Source organism: Agrilus planipennis, unplaced genomic scaffold (assembly GCF_000699045.2).
Source record: "Agrilus planipennis isolate EAB-ADULT unplaced genomic scaffold, Apla_2.0 scaffold151, whole genome shotgun sequence".
Classification (NCBI taxonomy): Eukaryota; Metazoa; Arthropoda; class Insecta; order Coleoptera; family Buprestidae; genus Agrilus; species Agrilus planipennis.
In genome coordinates, this window is record NW_020439509.1 from 168,169 (window position 1) to 193,025 (window position 24,857).

The 24,857-nt window shown below is 34.8% G+C and overlaps 2 protein-coding genes and 1 long non-coding RNA gene across 4 annotated transcripts in view; 2 read left to right on the forward strand and 1 right to left on the reverse strand.

The window, feature by feature from the left end:
• Positions 1-24,857, forward strand: part of LOC108736933 — a 126,136-nt gene that overhangs the window by 25,411 nt on the left and 75,868 nt on the right. The window lies entirely within an intron of this gene.
• The window catches only part of LOC108736931 (netrin receptor DCC-like), an 82,498-nt gene that overhangs the window by 10,831 nt on the left and 46,810 nt on the right, over positions 1-24,857 (reverse strand). For both annotated transcript variants that reach the window (XM_018469550.1, XM_018469548.1), the window contains exon 5: positions 6,352-6,639. In XM_018469550.1, the coding sequence (XP_018325052.1) occupies positions 6,352-6,639 (288 nt within the window). The remainder of the gene's footprint in view (positions 1-6,351; positions 6,640-24,857) is intronic.
• On the forward strand, positions 15,061-15,906 carry LOC108736932 (ADP-ribosylation factor 4-like). The gene has a single exon (XM_018469551.1). It carries the CDS (start codon positions 15,108-15,110, stop codon positions 15,651-15,653), a length of 546 nt encoding a protein of 181 aa, XP_018325053.1. The 5' UTR covers positions 15,061-15,107; the 3' UTR covers positions 15,654-15,906.

The following is a 24,857-nucleotide window of genomic DNA, read 5'->3' on the forward strand; positions in this document are numbered from 1 at the left end:
AATTCATACCGCTTCCACTTTATTTAAAGCTATTGGGATCCGTCAAATGGGAGGAGCCTAAAAACATGGCGCCGATTAGGGAAAATTTATCGTAGTTCCTATAGTGTACCCTGCAATTTCCAAGTTTTTAAATTACGATAAAATGATAAGTATTGACACAATATGTGATTGGGCTGACACAAAGCCTCGGAAAGGAAATTTCGTTGAAGGTGAGCGTGTTTTTAATGCCAATCACATTATAAAATTCGGAAATAACAAATCCGGAAGCTAGCCTTCAAATTCCGTCAAGTTTACTGCCTACTTTTTACAAACTTCGGATTTAAAAAGTGATTCACGTTATATAATTGGTGAGGTGATTCTGGGTGATTTAAGCAATATCATATCAATGACTTGCACGTGCAAAGCCGATTTAAGAGAACGTTGCAAACACATTATTGCAACTTTGTTGTATTGCAGCAGGTAGGTTCTTAACCTCAAAATACTTATATCGTATCATTAGAATTGTGTTAAATCAATTACACAGGAATAAATAATTTCTCACTTTATAATTTTAGTATGATTCTAGTTTTAAATATTAAGGTTATGGCTGATGGTAAATACTTGCTGAAATATAATCATGTGCATTAAAATGACGTGAACAAATTTTTATTCCGGAATTCACTTCTTTGATACCTACTGCTTTCATCCAAGCTTCTATTAGTTTACTTTTTTCTCTAATTTTCCGAATATATTTTTTACATATATAAAACGGTTAGTTTTTATTGGAAAGTAGTTAATGTAGGTGAAGAGTGAAGATCTATGTCTGAAGTGCTATTGCAGCTTTTCACTGAACATATTAACTTTTTGTTCGATTTAACTTTAAAAGAAAACTTCGTCGACTCCATCATCAAAAAAATTTTTACTTTTTTAACGTGTTTTATTATTTTAATAAACAATTTTACAATTTGCGTGCACAGTTCCTATGTAAATTTCTCCCTCATTCGAGTTATAAATTTTGCTACCAGATGGTGTATGCCCATTTGACGGATCCCAATCGCTAACTCCTCGCTAGATGCTAATACTGTCCCTGTGTATCTATCAATACAGTTGTTCTGATTTTATGATGCTGATTGCGTCTTCGATGTAAAATAGTATATATTATATATTAAAAAGTAGCGGTGACAGTGTGCATCCCTGTTTGACTCTCTTCCTAATGTTTCTTTTCTACGTTGCAGCTCCAGTTCTATAACTGCCTGTTGCTCTTTATACAAACTAAGAATCACTCTTCTATCTCTGTAACTCATCCCTACATTTTTAAGTATATTTAACATTTTGTCCCATTTAACATTATCAAAAGCTTTTTCTAAATCTACATACCTATGTACGCACTCTTTCCTTTTTCTATCGTTTTCTCTATTGCTACCCGTAAAGCTAGAATGGCCTCTTGCGTTCCTCTATTTCGTCTGAACACAAATTGATCGTCCCCTAATAGTTCTTCCGCCCTTTTTTCCTCTGTACAATTCTAGTTAAGATTTTTGACGCATGGGAAGTTAAGCTAATTGCTCTGAATGTCTCGCACCTATCAGTGTCTCTATTTTTAGGTATAGTTACGACCACGTTCCGTTTATAATCCTCTGGAACTTTCGTAAATGTGACTAACTAGCTTAAACATACGATCTCTAACATCTTGTCCTGTATGTTTATATTCATTTAAAAAAAGGCAGATGGACAAATTTATACAATTGATGTTTTCTTCATTGATGCATGTTCTTTAAATTGACATTGTTTGTTATGGTTTATGTTTTATGTAATAACTTATCCATTATAGGGGTACAGTCATTTTAAGTCTTTTATAATAGCAACGGATAGAAAACAACAACAAGATAACGTAATAACTAATATTATCTCTATAATACACTATATTATGTATCTTTTCCAAAGATTTAACTTCTATATATCCTTTCGAAAATACCCATCAAAATTATTTAATTAGAATTTGATGTGTTGACTGTATTAGATCTATTTTATAATAAATTGAGATAAATCAAGAAATTACGGTATGTTTGTTTAGAATTTTAACTTTTTGTTTTATTCACTAACCGTATGTACTCGTACTATTCGCAAGCAATCATTACCATAGCTGACCTCTGCTTTTGCATTCTATAAAACGGTTCTTTTAGGAAACCGTAAAAGAACTGAATAACTGCAGAACTTGCAGTAAATTCGGAGTGGTGGTTTTATATCCAAGGAGCAGTAAAAGCTTTCTTAAAGTGAAAGACAAGATCAGAATTTATAAAATTGCGATTAATGAAATAAAAATACGAGTTCCTTCAGACGGATATTAAATTTTCGTTTAAAACTCTTCGTGGCGATTTCTGCTGCAAGAATTCTGCATGTACATATAGATAGTAGATACATATATAGATACAGGATGTTTATACTGAATTGACAATTATTGAACATTTAAAACATGTATTTATTATGTTCCCGTCTCCTCAGTTGTCACCGGTCACTAAAAAGCCAGTGAAGACGGATTAATGTCAATGAACCTCACTCACGCTTTTTTTTTGTTGATGTTAAATTATGCATTGAGATATTACCGCTTCTTACCCTAAAATAAGGTCGCGGACAATAATTTCTGCTAAATTGAGGTGTCTGACAGTGGTGTCGAGAAATTTACGTATTATTTCGCATGTATCGACTATATTTACTAATTTTTAGAAATTACATATAATGTGAGTTTATCCACCTCCAATTTGGCTAAATTTACATGTGTAACGCCTATTGATAAAATTAATGTTGGTATAATTCGGATTGTATTTTGATTTCACGTACGGGTATATTATAGCAGTATTAGAGATAGCTTTAAATAAAATGGAAGCGGTAACATATAGTACTGTATAAAAATAAATAAAAGTAAAACACAAATACTGGTATGCAAGGGAAAAAAAAGTAGAGAGAGAGAGCGAATATAAAGATAGGAAACGAAAAAAACGAAGTGGTCGATTTTAGGTACATAGGAAGTCAGATAAGTCAGGACGGAAGGAGTAGTAGGGATATAAAGCAGGGTCGAGTCGCTTTCAATAAAAAAGTCACTGCTGTGTTCGCGAACGGTGTATGTTTGGAGCAGAGAACTCTATGGAAGTCAATAAGAAATATGCGAGATAGGTTAGTAGGACACCTTCTCAGGTATGAAGGTCTAGTCAGAGGCATATTAGAGGCAGAAACGGAAGTTAGGAGGGGTAGCGGTAGACCTAGACTAGATTTCTGTTCGCAAATAGTTAAAGATGTGGGTAGTTCTTGTTTTAGAGAAATGCGAAAGTTAGCTCAGGATCGGAAGGAGTGGGGGTGCGTGTCCAACCAGTCTTAGGACTGACGACTTTGTGATGATGATGATGTACGGGTATATATTCTGAATTTTGTCTCATGCTTTTAGCTAAGAATTTTAGTGTTTGATAAGTAGATCGTTTTAGCTTTCTCGACAGTGTGACGTCAAGCCTCTTATAATTAGTTGTTCTTCATTAATTGCGGGTATATCTCTGTCCCAGAAAAGTTTACTTACATTATTCTCCAATAGTAGTATGTGATTATATTATGGATATGTTATTTTTTGCTAGTAGGAGCGTATCTGTTTGAGAACATTATTATGCCTGTCAGTGTAAGAATTGGCAATCCCGTGATATGATCAATATTTCCATCAGATGCATTACTTTCTCGGCATGTGTCTGATGTTCTGTTGGATATTTTATCGTATATTTCTCAAAGTTTTTTTGGCTCCATTGCTTTACTTTGAACAGGTATCATGAATTCTTCAGTTTCTTGAATAAAACAAACAAATGTTCAACAATCATTCTATTGTGCGCACAATGGCTGTACATAGATAACTGGACGCCATTTGCATCTATTTTTCACGTGTTTTCGATATCACTGACATCTGCTGCTAATGACTTCAACTGATACTGTACAAGCCTACCGCGCTGAAAGATCAAACTACGCTGGGCCGACAGCACCGTCAGTTACACCTAATTTAATTTAACAAATAACAAACAATGCAAAAGAAATACAATGCAGATACTGCTGCATTATTAAGTACAGCGTTGCATTGTTGTTTTTTCCTACGTGATCCTACCAGAGTCGAACTAACCCCTATCTGAATTTTCAAATACGTGGCTTTCGGATCACCAACATTACCTAATTTTCTTGCCCTATCACTTCCTGTAAGCTTTCTATTTATTTCAGAAACACACTGTATAATAAGTGGAAGAGTGGCAAAGTAGCGTACGTTGAGTAGATGTACAGAGGGCTATCTCTAGATGAACTCTTGTAAACATAACTTGCATAGATTTAATCGCAAATCAATGAATATGAAAAGATATTGTAATGTTTGTGGGTTTAACAAATTAAATTTTAAGAAGAAAACTATTTACTATTACTATTAAACTTAAAAACACTATTAAATTATAACTAAACTTCGGTAATTATTCTATTTATTTACACTACTGTTACTATTCACTGTTCTATTTATTTCATTTCTGTCACTGTTACTATTCACTTCTATCACTGTCAATTTATTTCTTGATTTACTTCTGCGACGGTCAATTTATTTCTACTCCATCGGCGATCGTCTCTTCCTTTTTATACTCCCTTGCCTTCTTTCGGGAACATTCTCCTACCGTCCAGAGAAGTCTCGTTTTCTTTGAACGGTTTAATTGCTTTCCAGGAACGCAGGTACGACACACGTTTACAGATACGGCGCACATGAAGAAAAGGACCCGCGGCTAGTCTGCAAATCGATAAGCCGCTCACGCACACGTATGCCCGATCGCACACAATCACGCTCGTGGTCGCTACAATATAATTAGATCATCGTTCTATATAGAAAAATTTTGTGTTCTGTAACTTAGCTTATAACGTCTAACCTCCATTGAAGTGCATAGCTAAATAGTAAACATATATGTCGAGAAATAGTTGTTATATTATCGATTAACTAATTATTAACAGCTTAACTAACAGCTAGTGGGATTTTGCTTTTTTTGTTTTTAGTTACAAACACCTTAGTTCAGTCTTCACGTTAGTCCTCAATCTTAAATTATTTATTATACACCTTAAATGATATTAGGAAGAAATAGAACGCTAGAGGATCTTTACGGTTACAGTTGATAGTTTCGAAAATGTGATTTTCTTTCCGCATTTTTCATCTGGTTGTTCGCATGAGGAGGTTTTATTTTTACAGTAGTGTGCACTTGTGCATAACTGGGATAGACGTCTGAATCCCTTTTCAAATTGTTTGCCTGACTGACACCTCAACACTTACATTCAGAGGTCAGAGTAGTATAGCGTCGAACAAAATTGGAAAACGAAACTAAACCGTCATGCACATCAAATTCCTTATGACCTAATAGCATGCGTAGATAATAAACGAAGAACTAATTAAAATGATAATGGAATAAGCCAAAAGGATTGTCGTAGTCATTTATAATCATCATCATCATAGGTCGTCAGTCTTAAGATTGGTTGGACACGCACCTCCACTCTTTCCTATCCTAAGCTAATCTTCGCAATTCCCTAAAACTAGAACAACCTACATCCTTAACTATTTGTAAATAGTAATCTAATCTAGGTCTACCTCTACTCCTTCTAACTCCTGTTTTTGCTTCTAATGTGTCTCTGACTAGCCCTTCATGCCTGAGAAGGTGTTCTACCAACTTATCTCGCCTATTTCTTATTGACATCCATAGAGTCCTCTGTTCTCTTATTCTTTCTAATACCTCTTCATTTCTGACCTTCTCTATCCACGGTATCCTCGTCATTTGCCTCCACCACACTACATTTCGAACGCTTCTAACCTTTTCTTTTTCGTCGCGCCCACCTTCCATGTTTCGCACCCGTTCAGCGCTGCGCCCCAAACATACATCTTTAACAACCTTTTTCCAATTTCTAATTTAACCGTTCGGGAGCATAGAAGTGACTTCTTCTTTATTGAAGGCTACTCGATCCTGCATTATGCTCTGCTTTATATCTCTTCAACTCCTTCCGCCCTGACTTTTCTGCTTAATAGATACCTAAAATCAGTCACTTCTTCTTATTTTTCGTCTCCCATCTTCATATTCGCTCTTTCCCTACTTTTTCCTCCCTTGCAAACCAGTATTTTACAATACCACAAGAAAATTCAGATAAAAAATATGCATAAAGTTGCACTATCATTTAGATTACTCTGTCAAGTCATTTGTTTTAGCATTTGCGATAAAATGTAACGGCGCAATTTTTGAGAACGAAAGGAAAGTTTGTCAAGTTTTTGGCTACTACATTCAATCCAGCTGACTGCAAATTACTGCAGAAATGTAAAAGTTTTCATGGATTTACGTGACCTACCTGCCGTAGCATTTAATACGTGAACATAAATCGAAGATGGTTTTGCATTTGAAGGGCTGCAAGTGTAGTTACCGTTGTGACTCTTATCCACGTCGTGCACTAGAAGAACGCTAGAAGAATGATTGGGAAGAACGGTTACTCCTGAGTCGTAGTTGATCATTCGGCTTTCGTGATACCAGAAAACGTATGTCGGTGGCTCTGTCGAATGTATTAGAGAGCAGACCAACTGGAGAGTAGAGCCCGCATTTAAATGGAGATCCGGAGCTCCAAGGATCTCTGCAACCACCTCTGAAACAATAGGCGCTTATAAAAGAATTTATGCGATTTTTAGCGCAACAAGTATTACAGCAACAAAGTCTAAAGAATTCAATACCGGAGTTCCGGCATCCATTAAAACTGGGTTTGAATAACCAACACCCTAAAAATAACTAAAATACAATTACAAAATAAATCATTACTCCAATATTTAGTTTTAAGTTATTATCTTGTTCTTTTACTAGTCCCACCAACAGATAATAATATTTATCTCTGTGGGGGTNCCAGATTGTTCTCCAAATGTGTGTTTCACTGCTTGAATAAAAGTGCTGCTGATTTAGAAAGATTCATTCATTAAAGTTAACTTACAGAACGATTAACAGCGTTTGTATATATTCAAGTACCAAAGATGACTGAATTCTAATTTAAAGTTTTTTTATTTCATATTGGCTTCACCGACCGCCAACACCGATATAATGAATTTGTTAGCGACTTCAAAACCGCAACATGCACGTGCCGACGATCGATCGACATCAGTTGTAATAACACACGAGTGACGCTTACATCTAAGCAATCGAAAATGATTTTTTGTCACACTACAGTATAACAGCTACCAATGAGCAAATTGAATTTTTCGCAATCATGACATGCCAACTCATACTGTTCTAGCCAAATTATAAATCTTTTGAACAAAGCCTTAACACCCTTCAAAAGCTTTAAATTACATTTGTGCTTTATTTACCTTATTTCAATTTAATTTTAATATTCTTTTTGAAGTGAAACTTCTTTATGTACGGTAGGGTAAGTTCGTTTCATGCGAATTGCTATGTAACGAAATTATGCAACGGATGTCCCCTCTCTACTCGGCCACGTAGTCGAGTTCGTAGTGGGGGTCTTTTCAGTCGTGAGCGCGTTTCAATGCAACGTTCGCTACAGGCAACTTCGGCATGTATAGTGTAGAAATTAAATTCATAGTGTACAAATAATACCATTAAGCCAATTCCTTAACCCCTATCCCGATATGTTTGTGTATTTGAAGAAGTTTCACTTCAGTAGCGTGTTGTATAATTACACGTTGTATTTTTTTTTTAGTTGTTAGAGATAGAATATATTTGCGTATCATTATTCAACCTATTTCATTTTGTTATATTGGAAACTTCCATAATTTCAAATGGCTACAAGGTAGTCAAATATCTCTTGAATATTCTTTGCAAACAATAATAGGTCCATTTCGTCGCAATGGTAAGGTTCTGCGAAGGTCTTCGACGGCAACCATCTTTGTTAATTTTATTGTCGATGCTTTTCAATTCTATGCAGGTTATAGGAATTTAATAGCTCGAGGCAGTCATAACTTATTGGGTTTTTTCCCTTATTGGCTTCTGGCTTCTGGCTCGTATTGTTTTGTTGCATACCAGGTATTGATGGTGGCACCAGAACAATTTTTGATTTTGTGTGGTAATATATCAAATCGGCGTCATATTAATAAACTTCATTGCGAACTATTATATAATATTAAATAGAAAACCACAAATGTCAATCAATAAGAAATTTAAATATGAAACTTGTGTTAATATTTGTATTCTAAATAACGTATATTGTTTCCGCATTTAATAAAATGCTGTCGTATGCACATGCTTCGAAATACGTATACCCAACTCTGCAGGGATATTAAGTCCTGTGAAGTATATTGACGTTTTGCACATTTCAGTCTATTAAATTGACAATTGGTAGTTGCGAATAATTTCGGATGTTAAATATTAATTTAGTTAATGGATTTACCACATGGGCGACATTCGAAATAGCTAGTGCTCAAACCTCTAGTGCTTTTTAGACACTGAGATAGCATTTATTAACGGATCAATTTGCTAATGCAAGATTCCGCAAAGCAGTAACACGATATTTATCGAGAAGCTTATACTTATCGTTATTACAAATGAGTAAATATCTAAATCGTAAATGACATGAATGTTTAATGAACAGAGAAAATGTATACACCTGATAGCCTTTTAGCTATTGGTTGAGTGAACTGTCAGATAAAAGAGTTGCACGAAGAGGATATTTTGGTAAACATTTTAGATGATGCGACCGGCGGAAAGAGATTATGGGGGGAGGGGTATGTGTGTCGAAAAGGTCTAAAATAACTATACTTCATTTACTTTCTCTAGTGATGTGCCCCTTCCAATGTCTTGGATGCGCGCTGGTAAAAAAGTAGGTAGGGAGAAAAAAGCTTCTTATACTCTCGATTCTTGTTCATTAAACATACTTTTTCAAACAGTACCTGCCAAAAGTTTTATTCAATCATGAATAGTAGTGCGAGTCGAAAACAAGCGTTAAAGCCTTTAATATGTCTTCAAATATAAATAAACATCTCGTTGATATTTTCAGTAGTAATTGGTACCAGTAACAGCACATTTGAGCAATGCAATTGTAGTGGATAAAATGGTCAATTTTTCCGTGCAGTACTGTACGGATTATACGCTCCTCGCCGGTTAAGAGTTCGGCTGAGGGTTGTCTCCTTTCTTTTCTAGCCTAGTGCTGTTCTTTTCTACTTTGCGCCGGTCAAACTGAAGGTCACATCGTTACAGAAACTAAACGAAGTATACTTTTTGGCACAGCTTTTTGGTGGTTTGGTAATTTCTTTCACTTGAGCAAATACCCACTTAATGGCGGTACATTGTCTCTATCGTCTCTATTTGGATATTACATATTTTTGAAGGTATCTGTGCACATAAATCATCTTGATTCTTTCCATAAGAAAGAAACAAATTCAAAGATCATGTCGCTAAAATCAAAATCCATTAGTGGTCGATTCAGAAAAGTCTATTTCTTTAGAACCAAATTCTTTTATTACATGGCGAATACAGTTAAAAATCCCAGATTGTTCTCCAAATGTGTGTTTCACTGCTTGAATAAAAGTGCTGCTGATTTAGAAAGATTCATTCATTAAAGTTAACTTACAGAACGATTAACAGCGTTTGTATATATTCANTTAGAACCAAATTCTTTTATTACATGGCGAATACAGTTAAAAATCCCAGATTGTTCTCCAAATGTGTGTTTCACTGCTTGAATAAAAGTGCTGCTGATTTAGAAAGATTCATTCATTAAAGTTAACTTACAGAACGATTAACAGCGTTTGTATATATTCAAGTACCAAAGATGACTGAATTCTAATTTAAAGTTTTTTTATTTCATATTGGCTTCACCGACCGCCAACACCGATATAATGAATTTGTTAGCGACTTCAAAACCGCAACATGCACGTGCCGACGATCGATCGACATCAGTTGTAATAACACACGAGTGACGCTTACATCTAAGCAATCGAAAATGATTTTTTGTCACACTACAGTATAACAGCTACCAATGAGCAAATTGAATTTTTCGCAATCATGACATGCCAACTCATACTGTTCTAGCCAAATTATAAATCTTTTGAACAAAGCCTTAACACCCTTCAAAAGCTTTAAATTACATTTGTGCTTTATTTACCTTATTTCAATTTAATTTTAATATTCTTTTTGAAGTGAAACTTCTTTATGTACGGTAGGGTAAGTTCGTTTCATGCGAATTGCTATGTAACGAAATTATGCAACGGATGTCCCCTCTCTACTCGGCCACGTAGTCGAGTTCGTAGTGGGGGTCTTTTCAGTCGTGAGCGCGTTTCAATGCAACGTTCGCTACAGGCAACTTCGGCATGTATAGTGTAGAAATTAAATTCATAGTGTACAAATAATACCATTAAGCCAATTCCTTAACCCCTATCCCGATATGTTTGTGTATTTGAAGAAGTTTCACTTCAGTAGCGTGTTGTATAATTACACGTTGTATTTTTTTTTTAGTTGTTAGAGATAGAATATATTTGCGTATCATTATTCAACCTATTTCATTTTGTTATATTGGAAACTTCCATAATTTCAAATGGCTACAAGGTAGTCAAATATCTCTTGAATATTCTTTGCAAACAATAATAGGTCCATTTCGTCGCAATGGTAAGGTTCTGCGAAGGTCTTCGACGGCAACCATCTTTGTTAATTTTATTGTCGATGCTTTTCAATTCTATGCAGGTTATAGGAATTTAATAGCTCGAGGCAGTCATAACTTATTGGGTTTTTTCCCTTATTGGCTTCTGGCTTCTGGCTCGTATTGTTTTGTTGCATACCAGGTATTGATGGTGGCACCAGAACAATTTTTGATTTTGTCACATAATTTAGAGTTAGTTACGTTCTGTCCTTCTTCTTGTTAACTTGCGTTTTTAATTCATATTTTCTTCGTCGTGCCTGTAGTTGTTATCTGTTATTTCATTGTTAATAATTCATTTGTAAATAGTCTGTATATAGTGTTTTATATCGAGTTTCATTTCCCCTGTTAAAACCAACAGTTTGAGAAAATTTTGCTCGTGATTTCAAGGCAAACATACCTATATCAAGAAATGGCTGAAGGTATTTGTATAAGGTTTTGCAAAAGATCTTGCCACCTTTTGATTGTAATTTAATGTTCTCAATTCGTTTATACCTTTCTATTCTTCCTGTAACACATAGTTCCATTGAAATTAATTTTATAGGTTTAATATACTTCCCATTAGATTATAATTAAAACTGAAATTTAAGGTTGACTCAAACGATGGCTAGGTATCACTACATAGTAGAAAATAAAGTCGATTCCCGTTGTCTGTCCCTATGTATGCTTGGATATTTAAAACTACGCAACGGATTTTGATGCGGTTTTTTTTAATAGACAGAGTGATTCAAGAGGAAGGTTTATATGTATAATACATGCATAATATAGTAAAGAAACACTGATAATTTTAGAGGTTTCCAATGTGATGTCGCAAATAAACAATTTTTTTGCGTTTACATTGCAAACACTGGCTGAACCGTACGAGATAGATCAAAATATTGTATTACAGTATTGTACACCTTAAGAAGGTCTACAAAAAAGTCCGCGATGGTATATGTCTATCTCTTAAGGACAATCCACAATAAACATTTTTTATCCTTTACTTTTTATGAGAAATAATGGCTTATTTAGGAAGCAATTTTAAGCAATACTGCATTAATTCTTATCCAATTAAGTACTTTGAAATACATTGTACATTTAATATAGATCAATATGGCCCTTTACAGCGTGAAATTTAAATGAATATTGTAGACAGAGAAAATGCAGACATAGCGGCTGCGGTGATACCGGACGGGGGACCGGTTTGTATTGTCTATATTTAGTATCAGCATACTGCACCCGTGCGAAGCTGGGGCGGGTCGCTAGTTTATTATAAACAATTTATAGGAGGTGCTACACTTAAACAGACAGTATTAAAACATAAAATTACTGCGAAGTTCTAGCACTGTTCGATAGAAAAGTTACTTTAGGAACACAAAGCATTAACAATGAGTGCTTTAAACAATGTAAATTGTGATGTTTATTCATTACAAGCCTTTCGAAAATTACAAATTCTTTACGGTTTCTATAGCAGCTTTAAAAAGTAGTTTGCTCAAGTATTGTTCTCTGTTAATGTAAGTAGTGAAATGTTCAAAACAAAAGGGTTCTCTCCTTTAATAATAATCGGAGTAGATAAAAGTTTAAGAGTCACTTTCTTGCATAAAACATTTTTAAGAAGCTGTTTGTGTTCACTGCTAGGTGTAGCCTTTGTCGTATAAATAAAATAAAGCCGAACTTGTACGAACTATAGCTAAATATATTTAAAAAATGCACTTTACTTAAATTTATTTTTTTTATAATACTCAATGTGACATGAGAAGTGCTGAAGTAATAAACAATAGAAACTTGTATTTATATAGAATCAGACTAGAATATTCCACTTGATATCTAAAAATCTGTTTTGTGATCCCGAGATAAAAATGTTCAGTCTCTCAGAGTCTCTGAAAGCGAGACACGAGTCTCCGTCTCTCATCGAGTCTCTCTGGTGTCGCTGAGAGAAACCGTCAAAACAAAACTGTTTAGCGTCTCTGAATGAGAGACTCGAGTCTCTCAATAATTGGTGTCTCGATAGGCATGGTTAAAATTTTCTAAGTAACATTTCAGAGATCCCAGTCTGTCTACGAGAGACTCGAGTCTCTCAATTTTTCAATTTTATTCATTCAGTCTCTCTGTGAGAGACTCGAATCTCTGAATTAATAATTTTATCGTTCGAGTCTCTCATGCAGAGACTGTGAGAGGTCCATAAAAACACCTAGGCAATAACTGAGAGACTGTGAAAGTCCGTGAGAGACGCTCTCAGAAACGCTGAAAGACTCTGAGAGACTGGAGAGCGACTGAAAATTTTTGTCTGGGGATATACTCCTTTCAAGTCAATATTTACTACTTTTGTGAAATACTGGAGCTTTTTCAGTTTACTATGAGACCTTCGTTGTGCACCTTATAGGTTATTATTTTAGGCTTGACAACAATAAAGACGATTAAAGGGGCAGTTAACCAATGCCCTGATCATAGGAAATCGGTTGGTACTTTCACTGCTAACTAGGCTGATTCTACAAGAATTACTTCAAGTACCCAACGGTGTACCATATATTAAATAAAGAATTTTTATAAAACTGTATTCATGCACCCAGAAGTTATTTTGCGTATGACTAAATATTAAATACTCCACCCAAAGTTGGAAAAGCCCAAACTTGCTTGAAAAGCATGGTAACTTTACTGCAAAACGATTGAGGTATCTAAATTTTAAAATGAGCAGAGTAACATCTAAGTAATTGGTATTTAAGGCGCCTCTAGCATTTTGCTGGTAAGGTAGAAGCTAGGAATATAATTTGATTTAAAATCAACCCTTAAGTATCGATGTCTACAAGACTGAAAGTACCTGCTAACAAAGTACTAGAAAACATTTTTTTTTATTAATAGTCCAGGACTCAGGGCCTCTTTTTAAATTGACTAAGTAGTAAATTTTCATGAGTGGTTTCGTTGTGATAAGTCCCCCAATTTTCCTCTAACGATATCGGCATGCAAAGTGAGTCCAACCCCACAAACATGTTAATCTGGTGGCTTTTTAAATTTCATTTATGATAGTCCCTTTTTTAGTTTGTATGTCAGATAATGCTTAAAAGAAACAAGGAAATGCACTTGTCTTACAAATGTGATGGGTTAGATTGTCGAGTCCTTTGCTTTCGGTACTTGTATGAAAATTACGAGACCTAAAGTTGTATTATGAACGAGCTGCTTGTTAAACTATTTTTTTTTAATTAACATTTCTAAAATGAAGTGGTCAGAATGTCCTCCAAATTGTCCGGTAAAACTTAATTTTTATTCCTTTATACAATAAAATTAGTGTCCTATAAGATATTTGGGAGATATTGATAAAACTAATGAACGTACTTAAAAAGGAATGGCATTAAGTACCCACTACAAAAACCTAATATTTCATTTATTGATTACAAAATAATGTAGGTACCTAATTACTGTTAACTAATAAACAATTTCTTTAACAATAACATTAGCAATAAAAGCCTTTAAACAGAATTTACAAAAATGCAGAGTGAATACTTGATGTGAATAAAAGAATTTCAAAAATTTTTATTTTTATCCTAAATTACGAAACGCAGGGAATATCAGGATTTGAAGAATTACCAAATTCCCAATACCAAATTGAAAAAAGTATGCTAAAATGTTTTTGGTAGGATTAGCAGTACTTGACAATATTTTTATAGGTCACTCCGTTGCTTATTCACAAAGATACAGTTACCTATTACCTACTTAAAGCGTAAGACTGGTCAATCATGCCTGATAATTTGTAGGATAATTTAGCCATTTGATTTTAAAAATATTAATTAAAGAAAAGTGTAAAAATCGGCTCGTCAATAATAAAATTTAAAACCTCGTGATTTTGACATACTGGAAGCAAAAGATTATAAAGTCTACGCTATTGCTTTTGTGAGATAAGCGCATTTTCTTGTTTTTGATACATTATTTGACAAATAAAAAAAAAAGCCTAAAAAGTCGCCAGATCAACATCATTTGCGGGTAGGACTGACTTTGCATACCGCTATCAAGAATTTTGACAGAGAGAGAGAAGTTCGAAGACCCCTCAGAACGTAATTACACGCGAACATTCATCCCGTTAATAATCAATTTAAAAAATAGGCGCTATATCCTGGAATATAATCATTACTAAGCATTGCACAACTTAGTTCAGGATACAAAGTGTAATGACGAGTACTTCAGGCAATTACCAACAAGTACCTATACCATATCTGGATATTGAATAATATAGCTTGAACTTGAGTAAATTAATAAAATAGAACCATACAAAATGCATAACTACATTCCTTAAAGTTGTATTGTTGTCGAACAAAATTGATTCCATATACATTACGTCAGGTTCATGCATCCACACTCCAAAAAGTCTTGAAACGCTGTCAGTCAAAATTTTGTGCAAGATTTAGCTTTCAATATAAATAAATCCTCATTGACGTACAATATAGGTTATAACACTCCCTTGTCATTTAAACACTATGACATAAATCACTTTGACTACTTCCAAAGACAAAATGGGACTAACATTTTCTCATTTTCTTTTACGTATTTTTCAAAAACGACATTTGCGCATTCTGATGGTTGGTCTGGACGGAGCTGGCAAAACTACGATACTCTACAAATTGAAACTGGGAGAAGTTGTGTCAACTATACCAACGATTGGTTTTAATGTCGAAACAGTAGAATATAAAAACATCTGTTTCACAGTTTGGGATATTGGTGGGCAAGACAAAATTAGAGTACTGTGGCGTCACTATTATCAAAACACAAATGGCATAATTTTTGTCATTGATTCGACTGATAGAGACCGAATTGAAGAGTCAGGAAAAGAGTTGGCGGGTTTGCTTCAAGAAGACGATTTACGAAACGCGGTATTACTAATAATTGCTAACAAAAGAGACTTGCCAAATGCAATGAGCATATGTGAAATAAGGGAAAAACTTAATTTGGATCGTTTAACTCAAAGAAGGACTTGGCACATTCAGCCAACTTGCGCAATACAAGGTAGCGGCCTCTATGAAGGGCTTGAGTGGTTATCAGAAGAACTGAAACGGAAATAAATGTTAGACTGTACCTAAATAAGATATCAAATGAGAACTGTGTCTATTTATTAAAAATTAAGGTAGCTGTGCAGTGGTTAGCTTCTATAATAATAGTGCAAATCATCTAAAGAATATTACTCATTTCAAAAGAACAAGAACAGTGACAACAGTATACAGCAAGAATAAGGCAATCGCTTTGGTATTACAATTAGTCCTCCATCTCCACATTTACTTCCAGAATCGATGATAAAGCTTTAATCCCTTGTTACTCCATAATAACAACAAATATATAATTTTTATTTACCAAACTTTTAATTTAAAAGTCCACAATACTCATTCGCGTCAACACAGTGTTCTTTAAGTGGAAAAAATTATTCTTTATGAAGAAAACCACTTTGAACTGATTTAGGTCAAAAGTTATTTTTTACTCACAATCTCCCAACGTTCCGCTTTTAGATGGAGGCTTCCTGAAGGATACTTGTATAGTTCGTAAGGACTAATACATTACAAACAGCCCTTTTGATCTTTTTCTGAAGTAATTAATAGTAATAGTGACTAGATTAGACTTTATAATGGTTTGTCATAAATTTTATTTTTTAACCCCATTTGAAAAAAAAAAATTAGTGCACTCGCAGGATCGAAAATGCAAAATTTAGTGAACGTGTGGAATATATTTTCTCAACCGCGTCTATTTAAAACTTTCACTTGCTTCTCTAAAAACTGTCCTAAACTAACCAAACTCTCAAAATATTTTGAACAATTCGTAACATCCCCAAAAGCTGTAAATTGCCTTTGTTGGACTTATTATTTATTAGCAATTCAAGCGACCCGACCTTCGTACCGTTTAACAGACAATGAATGTCATGTTAACTTTTAGCTAAACTTAATTTAGGATTTTATTAACGTAATAAATCGAATACAAAAAGAAATTTTTAAGTTCAATTGTTTATTAGGATAATATATGTACAGAAAATAAAAATTCAATAAACTTACAAAATTGAAGTATTTCAATGGCGTGTCGGCAAGACATTTCCTTTATTGAAACTATGTATTTTGCTACAAAAGTTGATTGATTGGGGGTTGATTCTCTTCAGTGAAACACCTTGTGATGTACGATACTTTTCGTTTTGTTATCAGGGGGCAAGAATAAATAAAGCGGATGGTTTGCAGACACGTGAACATGCCACGTACAATTAACCATGAGAAAAACATGTATTTTCTAGATTCACAAACACTCAAGAATCGAAAATACCACAAATGGCGCGGTATACGCCATCTGTAGTACGATGCTACATTTTAGGATTACGTATGCTCCAACAAGGTCCATTTAAATATATGGATATCTACTTGCTGAAACGAATCCCGGCGTACCTAACCTCAATGTGATAGGCACGTTACCATAATCGAATAAAATAATTCGAAGTATTCTGTCGAAACTGCCAGGCGCGGATCACAGACCAACTTTTACCTGCTGACTTAACAGTGCGTTTTCGAATTATTTTACTCAAGAATTGACCTTGTGATTTGTTAATTGTTATGACGAATGCAAGATCAATCGGAAATTGAATTCGTTTAAACTCAACGGGCTAACCGATTATGCCCGATCATCGGAATCCTCGAAATGAGAACTTCCTCACCTTTGAATTTTCATGATCATGAGTTTTCCTATCACCAAACGCATTACTTTGTATGTTTTGGTTGGTATATATTTCGAAGCATCGTGACTACTGAGCTAATCTTCAGTTGTAAATTGTGCGGTGATAAGCCAGGCACATCTAAGGAGTTTAAAAATTCGGAGGACATGAAATCAATTCGCTCGATTTGTCAACAGGAACATGGCCATTACCGATAGTCGACAATTGCTTGGAGAAATATTCAGCAGATGGATCGTTCACAAATGCAACTCTCATGTTTGCTTTCAGCTGAAGTTTCTTCGCATAGCACCAGAGATTTGATAATTTGAGGCAAGCGTTTATTTCATCGGCAGCCGTCAAAATAATTTGAATCATTGCGCAGATCATTCAATGTTCGGTCATGTGCTTCCAATGAGCGTTTGTGCGCTATTGTGCATTCGTCCTAGATGATGATTTTAACTGCTGCTAAAACTTTGGTCATTGCGGAGCGTTTCGCAATGTTACATGTCGGTTGTTCAGAAGTTTGAATATGCCAATTTCCCACTGTTTTCCGTTGAATTTCTATTCTATAACATGTAGGTACTATATCATTGGCTTACAGTAGACATCAATTATTACAAATAAGCTATGAGCATCTCTGACGTGAGCTGTCAACTGCGGAAGATGGTGGAGTTCCAAACATAATTTATTTAAAAATTGGTTTTTATGTATAATTTTTTTTCGTGAAATTTTCTGATATTTTAGTATTTGTTCTGCTATTCGACAAATCAGAGATCATTAAAATTGGTTTATCCATTCCTGAATTACAAATGCTGTGACTAACACAGTATAAAAGTATATTCGTCATTAAAACAGTAATATGAATAAAACAGTTTTGATGTTAATATATCAAATATATAAATGTATTCATAAAAGAAATAATAAAATCTATTCTCGTCACCTGAGTCATATCAGCCGACGTGGATGAATGAGTTGGTACAGCCACTACGGGCCAGATGGTTCACTAGAATAGCCTGACATTTAATGATTTTTACGACATAAAATATTTCCGCACATGTCACAAAAATTGACTTTGAGCAGCTCTATATGAAACCATCGTATTTAAGACACTGCGCCCAGTCGCCTTCAGAAAGCCTATCAGTAGATTCCTGTAGAATAAAATCTGAATTGTTGTTGACTCATTTGTAACCGCTTTCTTCACTACCGTTCTCTTTTTCTTTTTTGGTTTAATCTCGCCATTGGGTGTGCTCCGATGATGATAAAACGGCTGTCACCTGCTTTTGGCTCCCTGAATTTGTCTAACATGCTTTCTGGAATATTATTGTTTTGAATTGCTTCTTGGGCTTTACTCGTATCTTCCTGAACTTAACATGCTAGTTTCTGAATGGCTCTCTCTTCCTAGACGGATAATAAAGTAGCATACTTTTCTATTCTACGAGACAGATGGTACCAACGAAACAAAAACTTACTGTGCCATTTCTCCCAATTTTACAGGAGAGTCGCCACAGGCAATTTTCGCTAAATACAACACAAATCTGACAACTCCGCCAACCTGATCATAACCTCAACAATTCCCACGACCTCCTTGATTACCTTACTTACTCTTTATGTACTTTAACGTCATAATCGTTAGCCTGTGATGCAACACGTGTACACTATTACCTCTGATTAGCAGCATCGTTGCTGAGCTCAACTATTGTCGCGAAAACTGAAATGTTCCAACTCAGCCGGTGCACCATGTCGCCAGGAATTACACTAAATATGAAAAAATGGCCGAAGATATTTTTACGAAAAAGGTTGTTAAAGGTGTATGTTTGGAGCGCGGCGTTGTACGGGACAGTGGGTGCGGCGGAAAAGAAGAGGTTAGAAGCCTTCGAAATGTGGTTTTATAGACGAATAATGAGAATAACGTGGATAGAAAATGTTAGCAATGAAGAGGTGTTAGAAAGAATCGGAGAACAAAGAAATCTATAGAAGTCAATAAGAAATAGGTGAGATAGGTTGGCAGGGCACCTTCTCAGGCACGAAGGTCAAGTCAGAGACATATTAGAGGCAGAAACAGGAGTTAGAAGGGGTAGAGGTAGATCAGATTACTGTTCGCAAATAGTTAAAGATGTGAGTTGTTCTAGTTTTAGGGAAATACGAAGATTGGCTCAGGATAGGAAAAAGTGGAGGTACGTGTCAAACCAGTTTTAGGACTGACAACTTTATGATGATGATGACGTAGTATTTTTAAAAATCGATGCCGCCCTTTGATGATTCCGTGTAATAGAATAGCCATATATTTGATTCTCAAATTGTCACTAGCGTTTAAAAAGAAATTATTAATATTACGCTAAATGGCGGTATAAATACGTAAACCATCAAACAAAGGTTGGAGGTGTCAAATTAATGTTTCGTCAAATATTTATATATTTATATGTAAATGAAAACAAACTTCACTGGACAGTTGAAGTCGTAGTTTCTGCTGTCTTCCCCGTCAATCAATTTAACGTAATTCATTCAGGTCCTAATTATTTCCCACCTCTGATTGTTAAATTATGTTTATGCTTATTTATATCACACTTTAATGCAAACGTGACAATTTTAATTTGCATTTGAAATACAGTTAATGTTGTATAACCTATTAAGCTAATACATTTTGGCGACAAAACAATTCCACTACTGCTCCCTCTTCGTTTAAATTCAATTTTCAATTTGACTCGAAACCAAATCGAATAGATTTAGGTCGACGTGGTAATGAAGGGGATAATTTGGTATTTAGGCTTCGTGAACTTCTATTTTCCGGTAGACAAATTTAATCTGTTCGATTGCCCAGGGAACGATAGAATTTGTAATTACTTTCTAAACAATTTAGGAAAAGTAATTTATTAAAATAATTCTTTGAACAACTTTAAACAAGTGCGACCTAAATCATACAAAATCGGTTCGTGAGTTGGCCGATTTATAATATTTATACTCGTAACCTAGTGGTAGAGCTGATGTTGACTTAAAGCCAGGGACCCGGGTTTCAATAATTTTTAATCATTAATTTGAGGTTATCTGCAATTGTAAAAATGTTAATTCACTTTAATGTATCGTAACGTATCCTAGCTTATGATGCGTAAAGTCAAAGACCCGGGTTCGATTCCCGGCGAGGGCGTGACAACATTTTTACTTCAGTTATCTGCAGTAGTAAAAGTTTATTAAAAAAAATTCACTTTAATGTGTTAAAATTAACGCTGCAAATTTTTCTAAATGTCCCATTGTTAAAATAATGATTATACATCGGTATGACGATCTGTGACCTATCGTCGTTGTTGCTGTCGTCATCTTTCGCAACTCAGTGATTGAAATAGTATGCAAAGCCAGCTTCGATTCCCAAAGAGGGCGTAACGACAGCAAGAATTTTTCCTCATTAATTAGAGGTTACCTATAGTGGTAAAAATTAATTCAAAAATTAATATCTATGTTATTAAATGGTGAAGTCGGTCATAAACTATCTACAAAACAATGCTGGAAGTCAAAAGAAACCTGACCAAATGAAGGGAAGGTATCTTTGCTAAATTAATAAATTCTTTGTTAGTAAAATGTCGACATATTTTTCTTTTGCTTCTTAAATATTCAAATTGTAATCTGAAGAAACTTTTAGAAGAATAAGAAATCTATCAGTAATGTTTCTGATTTTCTAAAATGGCTGAAGCTGTGAAAGGGTCTACTTAGGATTTTTATGTTAACTGTAACTACTCTAGCGCTTTATTTTTAGGTAAGGGGGTTAATTAGTATGCTCACATTCGATTTCGTTGAAATTTTGGTATTATACCTAAGTATGTTGCGTACAGTCTAATATACTGAACAAAAATGTGCATGTGTTAGGCGAGGAAATTATTTCTTCACATAATTTTCGAGTTTTGAAAATAAGGAAATATTTAAGGAAACAATACAAATACAGTACACCGTAGGCGCGATCTGCTGACAATTTGTCTAAATGGCAATTTTCGCATTGTCGTTTGCCACTAACAGGTTAGCTTCTGAAGTCTGTTAAAATGACTTCTTTTGGGCTTATCCGCCAGAGGTCACACGTGGCGTGTGGCGTGACGCGTAACGTAACACTTTTCAGTTTCCTTTCTACCGTCGATAAAGAAGAAGAAATATATTCTAAGGGCATTTAAAACACCCGGTGGGGGTTGTTCACCCAGTTGCAACTGTAGTCTGTAATTACATTGATTAAGTTCTATTTTTCGTTTTTACCTGGTTATTTTATTACTACTTGTGCTTGGTGGCTTTTGCCTTCTGCTTCTTTGACAGCTAAAGAATCATATTTGGCTACTTATGTAAAATTTCCCTCAACAATGAGAAAGACATCTACCGTTTGGGTTAATTTGAAAGTCACAAAATTCTTCTTCCTACACATATTCTAGAAAACGGATACGAAAATAACTTGTATCCCATTTTCCGGTGGAAGAGATATTTGAGGTCAAGCCTTTTAGGTATCTCTTTTTTTCGGATTGTCATTGGCAGAAAAAATTCATTCGTGGGTTTCTTTCGATTCGTTTATGATTAATGTCTACTGCTTGTCAAGTTTACTTTAGCAGTCGACAATGGTCAGTGTTCAAAAGCATCTTAATCTAAAGGGAGCAATTCTTCAACAGATCGTTCCTGACACAGTCGCTGTTCGATCATTTCATTTTCGTTACACCTTAACCTTTCCAATGATCTCTGATGAAGACATTCCTGAGTTGTTTTGAACACGTTTCACTGTCATTTTTGTAACGAACACGGAAAGAGCCGCTACTATTTATAGATTTTTTTTTGTAACTCTCACAACATTATGTTCTGTACAGGCCAGGCAAAACATTCACCAAACATAGAAATTACACTTATTGTTGTTGAAATTATTGCTTGTTAAGCCACATGAGCAAAAATTCATAATTTGAGGAATGTATCAAAATGATTATAGGTACACATACTAATAAAAGTAATACTATATCATTCATAACGAAGATAGGAACTTAATAGTTCATAAATATAATTGCTTTTTTGTAAACTGTTTATTATAAAAAGAAGAAACATCAAATGCTAATCATCAAATTAAATAAGCAAAAAAGAATAATACAAATTATAAAAATCACAGGTCTCATACTATAAAATATTCGTAATTGTTCCTCCAAAAATTTACTATTTAGCTGTTCTTTTTTCTTGTTGCCTTTTCTCTTCCATTCTGTCTTTCATCATCATATGGTCGTCAGTCCTAAGACTGGTTGGACACGCACCTCCACTTCTTCTTATCCTGCGTTATTTTTCGCATTTCCCTAAACTAAAACATTCTACATCTTTAACTATTTACTAACATTAATCTAATCTAGGTCTACCTCTACTTCACTTAACTCCTGTTTCTGCCTCTAATATGTCTCTGACTGGACCTTCATGCCTGAGAAGGTGTCCTACCAACCTATCTCGCCTACTTCTTATTGACTTCCATAGAGTCCATTGTTTTCTTACTCTTTCTAATACCTCTTCATTTCTACACTTCTCTATCTACGGTATCATCATCAGTAGCCTGGAACATCACATTTCGAACGCTTCTAGCTTTTTCTTTGCCGCCGAGCCCAGCGTCCATATTTGTACCTCGCGATCCAAACATACACTTTTAACAATCTTTTTCGAATTTCTTAATTAATCGCTCGCGAGCATAGAAGTGACTTCTTCTTCCTGAAGGCGATTCGACCCTGCGCTATCCTCTGCTTTATATCGCTACTGCTCCTTCTTCGTCCTGACTTATCTAACTTCCTAGGTACCTAAAATCAGCCACCCCTTCTAATCTTTCGTCTCCTACCTTTACATTCGCTCTTTCTCTACTTTTTATTCCCTTGCATACCAGTATTTTTGTTTAACTTTTAGGGTATTTTTAAATATAATGGGCATAAACTACACATCTGCAATTGTAAAAATGTTAATTCACTTTAATGTATCGTAACGTATCCTAGCTTATGATGCGTAAAGTCAAAGACCCGGGTTCGATTCCCGGCGAGGGCGTGACAACATTTTTACTTCAGTTATCTGCAGTAGTAAAAGTTTATTAAAAAAAATTCACTTTAATGTGTTAAAATTAACGCTGCAAATTTTTCTAAATGTCCCATTGTTAAAATAATGATTATACATCGGTATGACGATCTGTGACCTATCGTCGTTGTTGCTGTCGTCATCTTTCGCAACTCAGTGATTGAAATAGTATGCAAAGCCAGCTTCGATTCCCAAAGAGGGCGTAACGACAGCAAGAATTTTTCCTCATTAATTAGAGGTTACCTATAGTGGTAAAAATTAATTCAAAAATTAATATCTATGTTATTAAATGGTGAAGTCGGTCATAAACTATCTACAAAACAATGCTGGAAGTCAAAAGAAACCTGACCAAATGAAGGGAAGGTATCTTTGCTAAATTAATAAATTCTTTGTTAGTAAAATGTCGACATATTTTTCTTTTGCTTCTTAAATATTCAAATTGTAATCTGAAGAAACTTTTAGAAGAATAAGAAATCTATCAGTAATGTTTCTGATTTTCTAAAATGGCTGAAGCTGTGAAAGGGTCTACTTAGGATTTTTATGTTAACTGTAACTACTCTAGCGCTTTATTTTTAGGTAAGGGGGTTAATTAGTATGCTCACATTCGATTTCGTTGAAATTTTGGTATTATACCTAAGTATGTTGCGTACAGTCTAATATACTGAACAAAAATGTGCATGTGTTAGGCGAGGAAATTATTTCTTCACATAATTTTCGAGTTTTGAAAATAAGGAAATATTTAAGGAAACAATACAAATACAGTACACCGTAGGCGCGATCTGCTGACAATTTGTCTAAATGGCAATTTTCGCATTGTCGTTTGCCACTAACAGGTTAGCTTCTGAAGTCTGTTAAAATGACTTCTTTTGGGCTTATCCGCCAGAGGTCACACGTGGCGTGTGGCGTGACGCGTAACGTAACACTTTTCAGTTTCCTTTCTACCGTCGATAAAGAAGAAGAAATATATTCTAAGGGCATTTAAAACACCCGGTGGGGGTTGTTCACCCAGTTGCAACTGTAGTCTGTAATTACATTGATTAAGTTCTATTTTTCGTTTTTACCTGGTTATTTTATTACTACTTGTGCTTGGTGGCTTTTGCCTTCTGCTTCTTTGACAGCTAAAGAATCATATTTGGCTACTTATGTAAAATTTCCCTCAACAATGAGAAAGACATCTACCGTTTGGGTTAATTTGAAAGTCACAAAATTCTTCTTCCTACACATATTCTAGAAAACGGATACGAAAATAACTTGTATCCCATTTTCCGGTGGAAGAGATATTTGAGGTCAAGCCTTTTAGGTATCTCTTTTTTTCGGATTGTCATTGGCAGAAAAAATTCATTCGTGGGTTTCTTTCGATTCGTTTATGATTAATGTCTACTGCTTGTCAAGTTTACTTTAGCAGTCGACAATGGTCAGTGTTCAAAAGCATCTTAATCTAAAGGGAGCAATTCTTCAACAGATCGTTCCTGACACAGTCGCTGTTCGATCATTTCATTTTCGTTACACCTTAACCTTTCCAATGATCTCTGATGAAGACATTCCT

What these genes read in the sequence shown, in the direction of transcription:
- LOC108736932 (XM_018469551.1), top strand. Translation starts at nt 15,108, where the DNA reads ATGGGACTAACATTTTCTCATTTTCTTTTACGTATTTTTCAAAAACGA.